This window comes from Suricata suricatta, chromosome 2, assembly GCF_006229205.1.
Source record: "Suricata suricatta isolate VVHF042 chromosome 2, meerkat_22Aug2017_6uvM2_HiC, whole genome shotgun sequence".
NCBI lineage: Eukaryota > Metazoa > Chordata > Mammalia > Carnivora > Herpestidae > Suricata > Suricata suricatta.
Window position 1 is genome coordinate 124,702,511 of NC_043701.1, and position 19,038 is coordinate 124,721,548.

The window sequence follows — 19,038 nt, forward strand, 5'->3', positions numbered from 1 at the left end:
CCTATTCTTCTCTCTGCCTCGTCAATCCTTGAGGTGGCTGCCTGCAGTTTGTTATTCACTTCATCTATAGCCTTTTTAAACTCATCACACCTATTTTCAAAGTGCCTAGTAATTGTCTCAGTTGATTCTTTGATGCTTTTCTCAACCCCAGCGATTAATTTTATGACAAGTTTTTAAAATTCTTGATCTGGTATGATGTCTAGATCTGCCTTGAGCAGTTCTGTGGCTGTGACTTCCTCCTGGAGGTTCTTCAGGGGGGAGTTCCTTTGTTTTGTCATTTTTGCTAGTTTTCTGTCTCTTGTCACCTTTAGAAAGCTCTTTGTGCACTGTGCACCTGTGAATATTTCTCTGTTAAAGGGGGCTTATTGACTGTCCAGGGCCTGTCGTTTCAGGAAATATTCTTTTAATGGTGTCTCTCAGTTTCTCTTGTTGTGCCTTTGAATATTTTATTTCCCTACTCAGCAATATTTGGGACTCGCTGTCATGCACACTCTGGCTTGTTTCTTGGTGTAACCCTAAGAAGGAAAACAGACAGACACACAGAGCAAACAGTAACACACAGAAAAATCAAACAAACAAACACATTAAAAGGGTGAAAGAAGAAGAGAATGGAGAGGAAAAGATGAAAAGAGGAGAAGAAGAAAAGAAAAAGAAAAAGAAAAAATAATAAAAAAAAATAAAGGGGGTCAGAGACAACAAAGGACAGTGGACAGTCTAAAATTGTATGACCAGTTGAGGGGAGAGGTAGGGATGAGATATAGGAGAATATATCTGGATTTCAAGAAGGTTAAAGAAAAAAGGGAGAAAGGAGAAAGGAAAATAAGGAGTAAAATTTTTTAAAAATTTAAGTGAAAAAAGTAATAATAATAAAAAATACGTACAGAAAAAGGCAAAAAGAAAAACAAATGAAGAAAAAAAAGAAAAAAAACTTAAAAAAAAAAAAAAAAAACCCCCCCAGCAGCTCCTCCTTGTGGAAAGGCATGGTTTGATGTGGTAGGTCTGGGAGGCTGCTCTCAGAGGCTCTGCCTTGGTGTCTGCAGAGATTAGATAGGCGATAAGCCAAGCTCCACTGAACTAGGAACTGTAGGCCACTCTAATGAGTCTGATCTCCTTGTGCCACCATTGAGCCAAGTCATATTTTCCAGGCCTGCCTAGGTTCAAAGTTCCAGTCCATGCACGTTTATGCTACCACAGATGTATTTGCTTTGGTGGCTGGCTTCTGAGGGGGAAGAATCAGTTTGTGTTGGCTCAGGCTGGGATTTCAGCTGCCCCTGCCTGAGGGGAGATGTGCAGCAGGAGGTGAAGTGCGTGCGCATGTCACAGACCCAACCCCCAGTGGGGATCGCATTAGAGTTGGGGAGGAATGAGTGTGCAGCTGTTGCTGGAGGTGGCGCCGGGAGCTGCTGGAAATGAGCTGGGAGCTCCTGCAACCTGCGAGCACACCCAGGTCTCCACCACCACCAACTCCCTGCCAGGATCGCACAGAGGTGGGGGCTATTTTTTCCCTGTTGGCACCCGGGATTCAGGTTTCACGTGACCAATGCTGGGGATGGGATGCGCCATGGAAATGAGGTGCGTGCTCCCACTCCCAAAACTGAGGTCAAAGTGAGCACCCCTGACACCATCGATGCCGTGGTCGCTGACTCCTCGCCAAGATGGCGCAGGGCTGGAAGCTGTTCCTTCCCTTGTACCACCTGGGTTCAGGATTTAGGCTACCCAGCAGTTATCTATGGAGTGAGCTTCTCTCTCCAAGCGTGGTTAAGCGTTCTTTACCTCTTCCCTAGATAGAGTACTATGAGCGTGTTCAGTCTCTCTGTCTCTACCCTTTGTCTCTCGGGCTCCGTGCACTTGCCCTGCGTTGGGCTGGGGCTCCCACCTCCCCTGCCCGTCTCGGGCTGGCCCATTTTCCAATCTCCCCAGTTCGCACTCACTCACTCAGGTATCCTTCAGGTTGTCTTCCTTCTGGAGTCCATATTTTCTCCTTCCACTCTTGCAGATGAGAGTAATGTCCTTCTCAGTTCAATCGATGGGGCAGACGAAGTTTACAGAGCTCCCTTCCTCTCCGTCATCTTGGCCCCTCCTATATTTTCCATTTTAAAATAATCTTTAGGTAGATTTTAAATCATTTTGCATCTTAAAATGGAAACAAAATCTTTAGGCAGTTGTGTAGCATGACAGTAATTTATTGTTGTTAGATGTGTCAGCTGCTATTTTATAAAAAATGTAATTATTAACGTATAATTAAAAACAGCATTGCTATTAGCACTGTCCTTACAAATATTGAAAAAGTAAATATTTGGACGTTAAGGACATCTTAAACTATTTTGTTCCCAAATCTTTATCAAAATAATGCTTAAGACTTTTCTTGGTTTTATTTCAGCACTGCATATGTCCTTAGAAAATAGCATAAAATGGCTTGGAGAAGTTATGACTGAAATAGGACCGTCCCATTCACAGAAAACTGAAGAAGGGAGTATCTTTAATATAAAACAATCCAATGCTGTCATCGATTACTTAAAAATCAGGTATGGATTTTTTCAGTAGCATTTATTTTTCATTTCATTATGTTTTATAAAATGTCTATTAAATAGAAACCAATTCAATTTTTAGATATTCACAAACTTTACGCTGTAATAAGCCCAGCCAATAATGAGATAATATTAATATATTTAATCCAATAAGTAAAATTCAGGACATCGAACTTTTGGCTAAGTTTGTACTCTTAAAAAAAGGTTTGTGTTTGATAAGTATAACTTCATGTAGAATTATAATAAATTTTACAAAATTTTTAATCTCTAAAAATATCATTTTATTAATAAAATGATTCAGATTAATGACTTGATTACAATGGACTTTATATTTTAGGTAATTGGCCTTGACAACAAAATTTTACTTTTTGAGCAACATTCATTTCCATTAAAACATTTATTTGAAATTCTTTGTAATAGAAATTAAATATATATTTATATACATACATGCTTCTTCAAATTTATTATGCACCCTGAAATACTTTGTAGTATTAACCAGTTAAATTCATTAAGTTTGTCTCTTTGCTTAGAAAATGATGTGCTTAGAGAATGGAGGGGAAATATTTTTATTACAGTGATTCTTCATTGGTGAACTAAGAAATCTGCCTTTTTATATAATCTGTCACAAGGTCAGCATTAGAGGCATGCATCTCTCCCCAGGGACATTTTGAGAGTTTGCAAATATTTAAACAAGAGTTGGTAAAAATCTGTCTTTTGCCCAACTAAAAGCTTCTGCAGAATATCTTTTTTCCTCCAATACAAAACACTGCAGTGTTTTCCAATTAAAATTTAAAATTCAAAATAAAGGGTGCTGCATGATGTCCTAGACATGCTCATGATGTGCTTAGCAAGGATCCTGGCTGTAGTCTGGATGCTTTTTAAATATTAATGTGTTTAATATGATAAGGTTTATATGCTGGTTTCTGGCATGATTTAATAATAGAATATGATATAATATGTTTTTATATAATAGCATTTGATATAATTTGATTTCTTAATGTAAAATACATACCTCCTAATGTGTCTCTCCCTGAGAGCTGCAGTACTCTTCATATCAGTTAGAGTAAAGTAAGGTTCCTGTGTGAGAGGCGGGAAGGGAATGGAAATCCAGAATTGGACAACTTTGCTCCCCAAGGTCTTTTTGTCCATCAGAGTTTTAGAATCTTGGGTGAGGGGAATTTTCTGCACATAGGTATAGCAACCCTCCTTCTCTTCGTTATCTATTTGAAACTGCCAGGTTTCTCTTTGAAGAGCACATTTTTACGCCTGAGCCCAGAGGGTTTCTGATGAGCACCAGGACTGCTGGTTAACCATGGCGGTAAAACCCATGCGCGTGCCCTGGTGACATCTTCCAGATGGAGCAAGAGTGCACCTATTTTCTCTTTCATCTCATCTCACTGGAAGGATGCTCATCAGAGGGTTTATTTGACATTTCATTTCAGATCATTAAGTTAGGAGAGGAGGTCAGTGTTAGTCACCATTAAATGCTAACCCGAGTACTTTACACACCATGTATTTCTGTTCTCATTTCTAAAAACAACAACAAAATAATGTTTGAGAGACTGGTCATATGAAGTAAATCAGAACTATTTTTGATGCTATTAAATCTTTATATTGTGATTTCAAAGAAATCATACAGTTTTTAAATTTTTATTCAAATTTTAGTTAACATACAGTGCAATATTGGTTTGAGGAGGAGAATCCATGATTCATCACTTACGTGTAACACCCAGTGCTCTTCCCAACAAGTGCTCGCCTTAATGCCCATCACCCCATTTAATTCATCTTCCACCCACTCCCCTCAATCAACCCCGTTTGTTCTCTGTGTTTAAGAGTCTCTTGTGGCTTGTTTTCCTCTCTCCTCTTTCTTCCCCCTACTCGTATGTTCATCTTTTTTGTTTCTACAATACTCATAGGTCCACAAATATAAATTTAATGTCAATCAAATCATATAATATTTTTCCTTTTAATAACTACAAAGTTTTATAAATATGAAGCTAACTCAATTATTGAAAGTATAAGCATGTTTCAATTTAATCTGATACTAAGTTTACTCAACCAGTGAAAGCCCTTATCAACCTAGGGAGGGTAGTTTTTAGAATGTGACCTATATAGCACATGAAACTTAACTGGCAATAAAATTGAAATTTTATATGATACTGTTAATAGAATCTAAACTATGTATTCCATCATGTGTCTATGATTTGAAAAAAATGAATATCAGAATTAGTACAGTACATTACTCACATTACTATAAGTACTGACAAAAGGTACTCATGCAATATATATATTTACACTTGTACATTTATATAATATATACAGATATAAATATAAATGCTACTGAAGCTTTTTAATATAAGACATCACTTTAGATATGTCTGGTCCCACTATACTTCTGTCATTGTGTATTCTACCTATTCCTTGGGAATTAGGTGAAGGTAATGTGCGTAGGCATTTACTCAATATATATCAACACTGCCCCTCTGTGCACAACAGGGTGTACTTCCTGGCAGGGAGCCCAAATGTCTTGACCCATTTTATTTCTGAGTATTCTCCCTTTGATTTAGAACTAAGACAAGATGTTTGACTAAATGGTCTAGGGGCTTGAGTCAGCTGGAAGTCTTCCTTCTAAAGGAAGAGGGAGGAAATGTATTCCCACAACAGAGGTGTCACTTTGCTCCCAGAGGAAGTTATCTTAATAGTTCCTTGGTAAGGTTAGAGGACCCCAACCAAGATGGATACCAGAGGGAAGCAATGGAGGCAACTTGACCTGCCCTGAAAAGTGCAGTAGATGCCTCCCTCCTCTCATCTATCTTAACCTGGTCCTGGTCTTACCCCAACTTGCTTCTTTGACCACTGTATCAAAGTCATGCCTTTTATTTTTATTGTAAGAAGTGGGTTCCCCTTTGGTATGAGATAATCGAATTCCTATATGCAATGAGGAGAGTAAGGCTAAAAGATTATAAAATTGCAGGAAGGAAGATTTACGAATTAACTTCTTTGTGTAACAGAAAATGGAAGGAAAATGTTATACTAATTCACAGAGAAGAAGCCAAGTTATTTCCAAATACTCTACAGTCTTTAATTTTTCTACTCAAAATCAGTTATTGCCAGTGTATTATTTTTAACCTTAAAGCTTTTTCTAGGTAAGCAATGTAAGGGAAGGAGAATTTGAATTTATTTTGCTTCATTGAATCATCAAACTTCACTAATCTTGATGTATTTTCTAGCCAACTAATCAAAGTAGTGTCAAAAGCTAAGTTAGTTTTTCTGAGTGTTGAGGAATAATTTGAATGTATGAGGTCCCCCCGCCCTGCCTCAAAAAAATTACCATGACTGAGTCTGCATACCCATCACTTTTTAATGGATTGTGTTAGTAGTGAAATCAACTGCTGATATAACTCAGAGAGACCCAGCTGCCTGAGGATTTCTTCATTGATTTCAAATGAATTGAAACTTTGATCCATTGCAGCCTTCAGGAGAAGCCATTATTATACATGCTCTGTAGCTACATTTTGCAAATGTTAATTTCTAAGTTATATTAAAATCAATTTTCTTAAATAGCAAAAGGCACCAGAGTGAAAGAGAAACAACTAAGACAATTTTTTTGTTCTTGGGCATTTTGCTGTATTATGAGTCTATTAATTTTCCCTACCAGCAGGAAAAGAATTAGAAAAATTCAAATATTATCACAAACAGGATATTAGAAATCAGCCCTTCAGTAAATTTTTAACTCTCAATAATACATTGCTAAGATCTTTAAACTTACTAGAAACACTTGTTTTAAGAAACTCTTATCCTTTAGATCTTCATGGTCTTTATACACTGACCACCTGCTCCTTAAGGTAAGAATTGAAGAAATTACCTTTCTTAAATTAATTCCTCTTTTTGCATTTGAACAAGTATTCTACGGGAAAATCAGGCAACTTCTAAATGGATCTCAGTACATGCTGCATCATTATCAAGTGTTATCAGAGATTAATTTAATCTTGAATCACTTTGTGAATGGGAGAAGTAAATGATACGGACATAGATTACGGAATTCAGTCAGTTCATTCCAGAGGAAATTGACTCCAGATTGAAGCAAAACATGAAAAATAATGTGGAGTTTGGTGTTATTTAGAGGGCAGGCATTATGTGATTGCCAGCCTAGAAAAGTCAAGATGCAATCTAACTGCTTCCTTATCCCAAACCTGTCCATTCATCACAGATTAATTAACTGATCTTATATTAGGTACTGGGTTACACTATCAATGTCACAAGTTTTGTGCCATTTCTGGACAGTTAATTTGGAATAAAACAAGTAGCTCACTGCATAGTAGTGCTTAATGTCTTACTCAATATGAACACCTTTTCTTTCAAAATACTCTTACATATTTGCTTTCTTTACTAAAATAAATTTATCAGAGTTGCATATTTATTTTGTATTTCAGCTTATTTCAACACTACAAGCTATATGAGTTTCTATTCTACTCTACCAGGGACGAAATTGTGATAGGAACTGAGGTAAGTAATTTATCTAGATGGAACCAATTAAGCTGAATCACTTAATGCATGATGATCAGCATCTGGATCTTAACTGCTTAAAGCAACTTCTTGTCAAGATTACTCGAGTGTTAATATAACCAACTAGTAGTTTGCAAAAAGAATAATTATATAAAGTGAGTTTTGGATTAAGAAAATAAGCTGTCTTTTGGCATTAAAAGCATTGTTAATCACATATACTTTATGTATTTATGGATTATTTGACAAAGAAAAACTGGATGGCTTATGTATGTCTTCATACAAAGAAAACTGGGAAAAGTGAGATAAATTAATTCAGTTAAATCTCTTCTAATTTCACATTTTTTTCAATATAATCATTTTAAGGTCTAATTCAAATCCCACTTCCTCAATGAAGCAAACCGTCCTTAATTGCATCACATCTCAAAGGAAGGGTTTAGACAAACTCTTTAATCACATTCTATTATTTTATTCTAGTGGATCTCTTTCTGCTGAGTATTGGCTACTCTTACTCCACCAGTAAGCACATAAATATGCACTGAGCTATATGGTTTTCTAATTATTTTTGTGGATTGATATATTCAGCACAATTCAACTATAATTTTCTTGAAGGCAAGGATGAGGTGCTGTCTTTCTACCAAAGCATAGTGTATAGTGCATCATAGTGGCCCCTTAATTAATAGTGCGTAAGTGATTCAGTGACATTGAATACAATAGCATTTCTACAATAAATGATCTACCTGAAGGTACTTAGGAATAGCCTTACATATAATGACATGTCCATAATTGCTACAAATTAATCTGAGGTAAGAAAACATCTTAAGGAGGCTAAGGATGCCATAAAAAGTGCTCCTCAGGTTCTCAGCTACTTGAGGACGCCGTGGCCTAGACCTGTCAAACACAGGAGTGGCTGTGGTCACAAATAAACAGTGAATAGGGGCGCCTGGGTGACTCAGTAGTTTGGGCCTTGGACTTCGGCTCAGATCAGGCTCAGATCATGATCTCATGGTCTGTGGGTTTGAGCCCTGAGTTGGGCTCTGTGTTGACAACTCGGAGCCTGGAGCCTGCTTTGGATTCTGTTTCCTTCTCTCTCTGCCCCTCTCCCATTCATGCTGTTTCCCTCTCTCTCTCTCTCTCAAAAAATAATAAACATTAAAAATGTTTTTTAACTCAAATAAACAGTGAATAAGGGATATTTATGTTACCTTTACAATTTCTTAATACTAAGCACCTGGTGGAATGTGCCAACTATTGTATCGGGCAGGGTGTTGTTATTCTGACTTTAATAAAGGGCCTACCTCATAAACACCTCAGTCACTGTTACTCATTCTCCATTTGGGTACTTGTGCTAATGTTGGCCTTTTAAGTTAATTGAAGGAAAACAAGAAACTCTTTTTGCCTTTCACTTCTCTAAAATTTCTTCTTTGTAGTCTCCTCATATTAATTTGAATTAGGTGTCACTTGACACAAGTTTCACTGAAAACATTTCCATGAGAGAATTACATCACACAGTGCAACAGTTGTAATAATTATCAGTTTAGAATACAACCTTATATCATCTATTCAGCAAAACTTTAGTAAATGATAATGGCTTTGCCAGTAGCATAAGCAGATATTTAGAATCATCAAGAAAAATTCCATAAAGAACTTGAACTCCCTTTCCTCTTTGTTGGTTACACAATTGTGCCTTTTTTCTTTGTTGTAAGGATATATTTAGGTGACATTTATGTTTATGGAAAGATAAAATGGAGCAGGTAGACTGGGATTGGCACCTTTATTTTCTTTTGCCATTTGTATTTTCTCCAAGCTGACCAGAGCCATTAAAAAAAAATCTTTAATAAAAGGTTTTGGGTCTTCAGGAATTAGGCCACTCATGGAATTTTAAAGGATTAACCAAAGCAGGTATTATACAATAATATTTAATGGCATTGTAGAAGTGTCAGATAACCCTTGGTACTAATATCTGTTTTTTAATTAACAACCTTTCAAAGAGGAGGCAGAGGCCTGCCCTGCTAATGTGATTATTCATGCTGACCTTGGTGTTCTGAGACCAAACAAGATCCACACAACAACTGCATAAATGTTCCAAGTTTAACTCTCAGGCTAGTGTTCAAATTAAAGAACACTGACAAAATTTCTCTCTTAATTGTGGATAGGTGATTATACCAAAACATATAAATCCCCTCTACAAATAATTGCAAAATATTAATTTTAGTTATTAATAGAACATAAATAGCTTATACATACTTTTCTTGGGTTTTAGTTTAAAGGAATTGGTCTTTAGTTTTTGACTTTAGCAATTGTTGGGGCACCTGGGTGGCTCAGTCAGTTGAGTGTCCGGCTTCGGCTCAGGTCATGATCTCGGGTTTGTGAGTTCGCAGATTCACGGGTTCGAGTCCCATGTCGGGCTCTGTGCTGACAGCTAGCTCAGAGTCTGGAACCTGTCTTCAGATTCTGTGTCTCTCTCTCTCTCTCTGACCCTCCCCTGCTCATGCTGTCTCTCTCTGTCTCAAAAATAAAATATTGAAGGAAAATTTTTAAAAAGAGTTAAAAAATGAATTTAGCAATTGTTAATGGCTATCTCTACTCACCTTTTTCAGAAAATTTCATGTTATGCTTAGATCATGGAGGCACATTTTCAGTAAATTATTATTCTTGACCTGAGATACTGCATAATTTAGAAATATTTCTAATAGATAGAGTTCTATAAATGACATGTTTCGTAGTTCATTCAGTGGTTCACAGATCATATACATTGAAAAGGCAGTAAGCAAACAGAGTGAACTAGGATAAGGACAGAATGGAGGTCACAAACACCCGTCACTGTAGCCACTGGGGATGATGAAGTGTATGAATTTCACTCATTTTGTTAAAAGAGATGAGGACTCCCTTTCAGTCATTTGAGCCAGCTCTCCAAGTCTTGTTTTGGCATGCAATTAGCTCACAAATCCTCTGACATAAGAATTATAAGGGAATCAGACTCTCCTTAGGGGATATGATATATATCCTTCCTTGGCCTAAGGCCCCACCCAGAAAGAAATCTGGAAACTGCTATATTCTTTGCTTTTGTTACTCGAAAACCACAAGAAACATTTAATAATTGCACACAAAGAGCACTATCAGATATTAGCAACGGTGACGATCAAAAACTCATAGCAGATACCCAAAGTCATGGCTCTAGTCAGGTGTTTACCATGAGGCATCTACTAAGTGATACAACTATAAAATTATTTATTTATTCATTCAACATGTTACCCAGTTCCTATGACATTATAGGTTTTGTACTAATTTCCAGAGACACACAATGATAAGCAACAATTCTTGTCCTCAAGGAGTTGACTGTCTAAGGAGAGGAGAGAAGAGATGAAATAATTCATTTATAGTATAAGGGCCAAAATATTATGATCCTCTGGGAACAAATAGAAGACAAAGAGGAACACCTAACTTATAGATTTAAGGCTTATAGGGGTTTCTAAGAACAAGTGAAATCTAAGAGGAAATCTAAAAGTTGTGAATGAGATAGATAGTATACTGTAACTTTTTTTTTTGGTGCAGTGAAAGAAATCCCACTCAAAATAGTTCAGCCAGTTAAAAAAAAAGAAGGATGTATTACTTGATCACTAACTGGTAAATGCAGGGGATGAGCTGGGCAAAGTGTAGCTTTCTTTAAGTAGTCAAACAATGTAGTTAAGTGTGTATGTATATGTGAGTGTGTGCATGCATGCAAATATTTCAATCTCTCATCTCTTAGATCTTTTTCATCTCTTTTCTCAGATTCTTTTTGTTTTGGTCTCATTCCCTTCTACTGAAGACAGTCTTCCTCCAACTGGTGGGAGACCTGACAGAACCAGTTCTAGTTTAGCATATCCAGGAAAAGGGGGAAATCTTCCTCACAGTGTTTACGTTATTGGTTATGCTTGTGCCCTGTGTGCTCTCTTGCATAACTACTGTGTCCAGATGAGTGGAGTAACGCTACACAAAGACTCAAGTAAGCCTTATTGAGTGTGTGACAGAGGATGAATAGATCCCCAAAGAAATAAAGTCTTTGCAAAAGGGATGAGTGATTTTTAAAAATATAATTTATTGTCAAATTGGTTTCCATGCAACATCCAGTGCTTGTCCCAACAAGTGCCCTCCTCAATGCCATCACCTGCTTTCCTCTCTCCCCCACCCTCCTGTCAACCTTCAGTTTGTTCTCATTATTTGAGAGTTTTATGGTTTTCCTCCCTCCCTCTCTGTGACTTTTTCCCCCATCCCCTCCCCCATGGTCTTCTAAGTTTCTCAAGATCCACATATGAGTAAAAACATATGATATCAGTCTATCTCTGACTGACCTATTTCACTTAGTGCATTACCCTCCAGTTCCATTCATGATGCTGCAAATGGCCAGATTTCATTCTTTTTTATTGGCAAGTAGTAGTCCATTGTATATATAAACCACATCTTCTTTATCTACTTGTCAGTTGATAGACATTTAGGCTCTTTCCATAATTTGACTGTTGTTGGAAGTGCTGCTATAAACATTGGGGTACATGTGGCCCTATGCATCAGCACTCCTGTATCCCCTGGGTAAGTTTCTAGCAGTGCTATTGCTGAGTCATAAGGTAGTTCTGTTTTTAATTTTGAAGAACCTCCACACTGTTTTCCAGAGTGGCTGCACCAGTTTGCATTCCAACCAACAACCCAAGAGGATTTCTGTTTCTCCACATCCTTACCAGCATCTATAGTCTCCTGATTTGTTCATTTTAGTCACTCTGACAGGTGTGAGGTGGTATCTCAGTGTGGTTTTGATTTGTATTTCCCTGGTGATAAGTGATGCTGAGCATCGTTTCATGTGTCTGTTGGCCATATGGAAGTCTTCTTTGGAAAAGTGTCTATTCACGTCTTCTGCCCATTTCTGACTGGATTATTATTTTTTTTGGGGTGTGGAGTTTGGTGAGTTCTTTATAGATCTTGGATACCAGAAGGGATTAATGATTTTATCTAAAGAGTGAACTAAGCAGACATGTACAACTCTTCCATCCAAAATCCCATACGAGGCCAAAAATTTCAAAAATCCACAATGCTATGGATAAAAGATTTTATAACATGTAAAATTATAGATTTCTGGTTAGATGAAACCACAGCCCTCTATGCACAAAGAAGATGCTACAGAGTTAATGAAGTTTCCTCAGGCATGCTCAGCTGATACAGAAAAGCATGTAAGGGAATGCTTTCAGAGCAACTGTACCATTCAGCTCCTTCACTTCTGCCTGTGCAGAGCATGGAGACTCCAGAGTATTTGCCTCAGAACTGAAGAAACTAGTGTGGACATTAACACCAAAGAGGAGAGCAGTTCTGAAGTTTCCAGGAAAGATAACACATATACCCTAAATATAAGCTACTGGTGTATCTAGCTTCCATTATTATTTGCTGCTCTCCCACAGTCTCTAGTAGCAAGCTATGGCAAACAAACATCACCAGGCAAGTGAACAAAGATTATCTAATGTAAAGGTAAAATGGCAGCTCAAAATTACCAAGAATTTGAGGAAAATAAAATCATGGATAGACATGAAACTTTTTGAACAAATCAAAGAATAACTAAGGAACAGAATTGATAGAACATGTGGTAGAAGACTTTATGTCTGATTAATATTCTTAAGAAAGTTTGAAAGTTTATCATATTCTTAAAAATTAACTAATAGAGATCTTGGGAATTTAAAATAAAATGTGAAAACTTTTAACAAAATATCAGGTATAATTTTATGTTGATAGGTTTGAAAATATAGAAAAAACAATACTCAGGGAACTATAAACTACCAATATTTGCTTTAAAGAATATAGGTAATCTTAATAGAATGATAATTGTGTAACATATTGAAAAATCCAAATGTAAAAATGGCATCAGACCTAGATGTTTTACAGTCTAGTTTCACCAAAATTTCCAATGTAGATAATTCCAGGGTGCCTGGGTGGCTCAGTTGATTAAGCGTCTGACTTTGGCTCAGCTCACAATCTTGCAGTTCGTGGTTTCAAACCCGGCATTGGGTTCTGTGCTGACAGTTCAGAGCCTAGAGCTTTTTTCAGATTCTGCATCTCCCTCTCTCTCTGCCCCTCCCTTGTTCACACTCTGTCTCTCTGTCTCAAAAATAAATAAACATTAAAAATTTTTAAAAATAAAATAGATGATTCCCTTTTATGTAAATTGTGAAAGAGGATAGAAGGAGATGGAGAACTTTAAACTTATTTTTTGAAGTTGGTATAATTCTGAGAATGTTCCAACTTAGTCTATGAATTGGTAATGAATTGTAACCAAAAGTGAAAAATATCACAAAGTTATGGACAATCTCAGGTTTGATAATAGATGCAACAGTCTTAAATAAAATATTAGGAAATGAAATATAGCAGAGGATTAGATCTTCAAATAGGATTTATTTCACATATTAAAGGATCATTTGACACTGAGATATCTACTAATATAATCCTGTACATTATCAGATTAAGGGAAGAAAAACTAAAGTGATCATCTCAATACATATGGTAAAGTATTTGATAAAATTGGACATCCATTTTTCACATTAAAGTGAAAAGACTTCAATTAATCACTAATATAGAATTGCACTCTTTAAAACAAAGAATTACACTCTTAACTACGAATATATCAACACAAGAAACTCTCTAAAAGTATCTTAATGAAAACATTAAAATACACATCAGGAACAAGACATGGCTGATTATTATTATCAACATTGCTTTTTAGCTCCTAGCCAAGGTAATAAAACAAAAGATAAGTTCATAAATAGAAGAAAAAAGAAAAGTATTGACAATAAGACACAAAGCTTTCATTGTTTGCAGATGGTATGATATAGAACCATCATTAAGAAAATAATATTTTCTTATTAGATTAGTAATAACCCAATAGAAAAGGATCACATTGATAAAAACGAAAACCATAACAGTTTTAGAAATGAACCTAACTAAAACATGCAAGAATAATACAAAAAAATTATCTTTAGTAAATATTTTTTTTCATTCTGACTAAATGAAAAGTAAAACATATTCCCAGTTGAGGAGACTAAGTTTTATGAAGATATCATGTCATTCCAAATTAACCTAATCACAGTCGGAGTGCTGTGATTATGGTGGCTCTTTACCAAGTAATTCTTTATAAATATTTTTTTGCTGTGGAACATGTCACTCATATATAAAATTAAAAGAATTGGATATTAATCCTCATATATGAGCTTATGGCAAATGGTTAACTTATATATGTAACTCTAAAATGTAATGGATTTAAAGTTACTTCTTCAGTGTCATCAAATGTGCAGCCAATGTCAAAAGCTTCTGATTATCTTATAACTGATATGTCTTTGTGTTTTATTTATGTATCTGTTTATTTGTTTGTATGTTTGTTTGAAATAGCATCCAAATAAAATACTACATTGCAATTAGATATTTAAGTCATTTTAAATTTACAAGCTCCTATTGCATTTTTTATGTCCTTATAATTTGCTTGTTGACGTGCCCACGTGCTCCAGCCTACAGCATTTTCCACAACTGCTTTCCTGATTGCATTCCTGTGGTATTCTTAACATTCCTTACCTTCCATGTTTCCAGTGAATGGGGAGTTCAATGGCAGAAGGCTGGCTAGGTTTCAGTTCAAATGCTTAGCAAGAAGAACTTATAGGTGCTTTTGTATAATTATATTAGGAGGGAAATAATGTCTGGTTTTCTCTCTTTTTTGCCATGTTAACAACCACTGGCCATCATTACCTATTATTTCATTAAGGGCTAAAAAGTGGTGATATTATTTGTCATTATTCTTTTTCATTTATGGGCTAGATATATCTATGAATAGAAACTTCCACTCTTCAATTTTTTATTAAACTGAGATACAGTTCCTATAGAAAAGATAGGATAAGTGCTAGATTATTCTCCTTTCTTGAATAGTTTTCAGAATAATAAATTGGATTTTTTATATCCTCCAAAAGTACCTGTGGTATACTGACCGATGCTCCCACCACCTCAAGATTCTTTCATACTAATTCCTGGGACCTCTGAATATATAACCTTACATGGCAAAAGGGGTATTGCAGATTGACTAAATTAAAGGATTTGAGAGGGGGAGAGTATCCTGGATTATGTAAGAGGGTTCAATGTAATCATGAACTTTCTTATAAGAGAGAAAGGGAGAAAGGGGAGTCAGAGTCAGAGACAAAGGTGAGAAATTTAAAGTTAGCTACTACTGGCTTTAAAAAGAGAAGAAGATACCAGGAGCCAAGGAATTTAGGTGGCCTTTAGGGGATGGATAAAGCAAGGAAACAGATTCTCCTCTAGAACCTTTAGAATGAATACAGCCCTGTCAATATGTGAAGTTGTGTAAAACTGTATAATCAATGCTTAAGACACCAAGTTTGTGGCAATTTGCTGTAGCAGGAATAGGAAACTAATACAGACTTTAACTTAATAGCACACATTTTTTTTGCATTTTGAATCATTTTAAATACTATTCTTATTAATCCTCAAGTTGTCTCATCTTTGACCAGTGATCTCATTATTCTGTTTGCCAATCCCTGTCTGAATACCATATTATTTTAACTTCCATAGGCTTAATAGACTGTTTTAGTATATGATATAGCAGTACCTTCTCCTCTTCCTCCTCCCCTCCTTTGCCTCCCATTTCTCCTTTTTTTCCTTTCTCCTTCCCATCCTCCTCCTTCTCCTTCATTATCATCATCATCATCACCATCATCATCATTAGTATTTTTGATTATACAGTTCATATATGATAGTTTATTTTTCCTTCAATATGAAATTTATAATTAAAGCCATGCATATATAACACATACACATATTTAGAAGGTGGCATTTAAAATCATTCAGGGTAATTGGCTATGTGTTTCAGTTAAAAAGTTAGATTTCTACCTCACCCCAAACTTGAAAATGAGTCTAACCTATTAAGAGCTCTATTTCTTATAACAGTAGACACATCCCATAATGACAAATTATAATTTGGCCCAATTCTTTCACTGAGAACAGCTAGAAAAGCTGGACGAGTTTTTTTTAAGACAAATATTTGCAAGTATTGGAGCAAGCAAAGCTCACAAAAATGGGGACTCGAGGAGTGACTCTGGCATTTGGAAATGGTTTGGTAGACACACGGTGCTAGGAGAACAAAAACTGGAAGAGAAGGGAAATATAGTAAATCCCAGAAGTTGCATGTTGGGAACCCAAAGGACCAATACTTTTAAAAAATACTTTAAAAAATCAACCTTCACACAAAATTAACCTCTGCTTCAAATTATCTCAGTTTTTGGTAGATTTAAGATTCTCCATGTATTGTGCTGTTAACCTTCTCTCTAAAGAAAAACAAACCCATGCTACACTTCAGATTATACCAACAATGTTTTTGTAACCAGTGTCTATCACTCAGTAAAATTATGAGACACAGAGAAATAGAAACAGACCCATGAGTGTTTCAGATAATGGATTTATTAGCCATATACTGTAAGATAATTATGCTTAAGAAAAAAATACTCGGGAAAATAAAATACAAGACAGTGAAATTCAGCAGAGTATTATAAACTATTAAGAATACTAATTGAAATTAATAACTAAATAGATGTGTTTAACAACAGGTTATTCATGACTGAAGAGAAAATTAGTAAATTGGAAGAAAAGTCAAAAGAAAATATCTAAGATGAAGCATGGGTATGCAAAAGCATGATAAACACGGTAAAAGGTATAGGAGAATGTTGATGGAGTGAAAAAGGTATGACAGAGAGAGAACAAGTCAATTCCAAAATGAGGAGGTAGACACAACAGAGTTCATTTTCTAAAAATAATAAACTTTAAACCACTTTAGATTTGATTCACTGTGAACTCTAAATACAAATGTCCACATCTAAACATTCCATAGTAAAATTTCTAAAAACCATAGGTGGGAGTACTATTTTCCAGAACTGCATGTAAGGGGTTTGAATTCTCCACTCTATCCTAAGGATCTGTAAAAAGCTGAACAGACTGGAAATCAACAACTCTTCTTGGATCCATATGAGACGGAAGGACACAGAGCAAATGGTTACCCCCAAGATTAGAGAGACAGGCAAATACAGGCCTTTGTGGCTTATTGTAACAGACTTATGAGTGGAAACTGACACAGGAACCAGTGACAAGGTAGGAAAACCTGAACCATAACTGATAACCGTGGAGGCTCAGTGCCAATAACTCAGAGTTAAAAACTCCAAATGAATCTAGTCCTGAGGGGCCCCACTGTATTGTGAGACACACCTCCCAGCTTGATCAGAAGCCCGTAATAAATAGTAATCCCTTTCATTGTGCTTCTGTCGGGGGAGGGGGAAAAGAGCCAGTTTAAAATATACAGACCACTTAGTTATTCTTAACAAGACGGGTACTTAGGGGAAATGGGGTTAACCAGACCCTAACCTGCTGAGGTATTATCATGGTCTGACCAACCTGGGCAAGTGGAAACACACAACTTCATCCCACTTTAGCCAACCTGCCGCATCTAAAGAGGGAGAATAAAGCAGAAACTCCTGTGAAGTTTACAGTCCAGAGGCACAAGCTTCCTACGAGACTAAGATGTAACCATAGAACTATAGAACATGTTCTCTAGCCTCACACCTCACCACCAGATTACTAAAGGCCTATCTTCAGTAATTCCTTTTGCCACTTTACCCATTTACATTAGGCCCCCAAAATAAAATATTTAGGTATAAATTTAGAAAAAATAAGTACAAGGTCTATATGACGGGAACTGCAAAACTGATAAATGAAATAAAGAACTAAATAAATAGAGAGATAGTCTGTGGTCATGGAGAGGAAGACTCAATATTGTTATGATGTCAGTTCTTCCCAATTTGATGCATAGATTAAATGCAATCACAATCAAAGTCTCAAAAAGTTCTTTTGTGAATATCAAACAACTCATTTTAAAGTTTATATGGAGAGGCAAAAGGCTCAGAATAGCCAATACAATGTTGAAGAAGAACAAAGTTGAACTTACACTATCTGATTTCAAGATTTACTGTAAAGCTAAAGTAATCAAGACAGTGTGATATTGGTAAATAATGGACAAATAGATTAATAGAACAGAACAGAGAACCCAGAAATAGACCCTTATAAATATACTCAATTGATCTTTGACAAAGGAAAAAAGCTGTGCAATGGAGCAAACTATCTTTTTTAACAAATGGTGCTGGAATAAGAAACAAATCTAGACACAGAACTTAGACCACATAAAAAATTCACTTGAAATGGATCATAAATCTAAATGTGAAAACAAAACTATAAAATTCCTAGAAGATGACAGGGAAAAACCTAGATGATCTTGAGTATGGCAATGACTTTAAGGCACAATTCATGAAAGAAATAGTTGATTAGCTGCACTTCATTAAAATAAAAAAATTCTGCTCTGAGAAAGCCAATATCATGAGAATGTAAAGATAAGCCACAGACTGGCAGTAAATATTTGCATATTTCTAAGTGTTCTAAGAACACTTAGAACTCAACAACAAGAAAACAATCTGATTATAAAATGGTCCGAAGACCTTAACAGACACCACACCAAAAAAGACATACAGATGGCTAATAAGGGCAAATAAGCATATGAAAAGAGGTTCCATATCATATTTCATCAAGGAAATGCAAATTAAACTATAGGATCCACCACACACCTACTAGAATGGCCAACTGGAACACTAACAACACCAAATACTAAAAAAGAGGTAGAGCTCCCTAGTACATTTCCAAGAAGTATTGAGACACGTTTTGTAAATTAAGTGCAGGCGTACATAAATATGTTTCCGTACTGATATATTGACAGAGAGAAATCAGCTGGGTGTTTACAAACTAAAAGACTGAATAGAAAAAATAGGTAAACTCTCAATCTATAAATTAAATACTTTGCAAGTGTGTTGCCACCACATTTTAAGTATAAACTAGGTTAGCTGCAAAGTCATTTATAGAGTAAAAATCTGGTGTTGTGCTATAGCATCCCAAATTTTTC

The 19,038-nt window shown here is 35.9% G+C and overlaps 1 protein-coding gene across 3 annotated transcripts in view; it reads left to right on the forward strand.

The window, feature by feature from the left end:
* The window catches only part of CABCOCO1 (ciliary associated calcium binding coiled-coil 1), a 123,349-nt gene that overhangs the window by 29,973 nt on the left and 74,338 nt on the right, over nucleotides 1–19,038 (forward strand). For 2 of the 3 annotated variants that reach the window (XM_029931735.1, XM_029931736.1), the window contains exons 4-5: nucleotides 2,381–2,525; nucleotides 6,962–7,034. In XM_029931735.1, the coding sequence (XP_029787595.1) occupies nucleotides 2,381–2,525; nucleotides 6,962–7,034 (218 nt within the window). Of the gene's footprint in view, nucleotides 1–2,380; nucleotides 2,526–6,961; nucleotides 7,035–10,805; nucleotides 11,041–19,038 lie in introns of those variants that run through there. The other variant, XM_029931737.1, reaches the window with a different exon arrangement.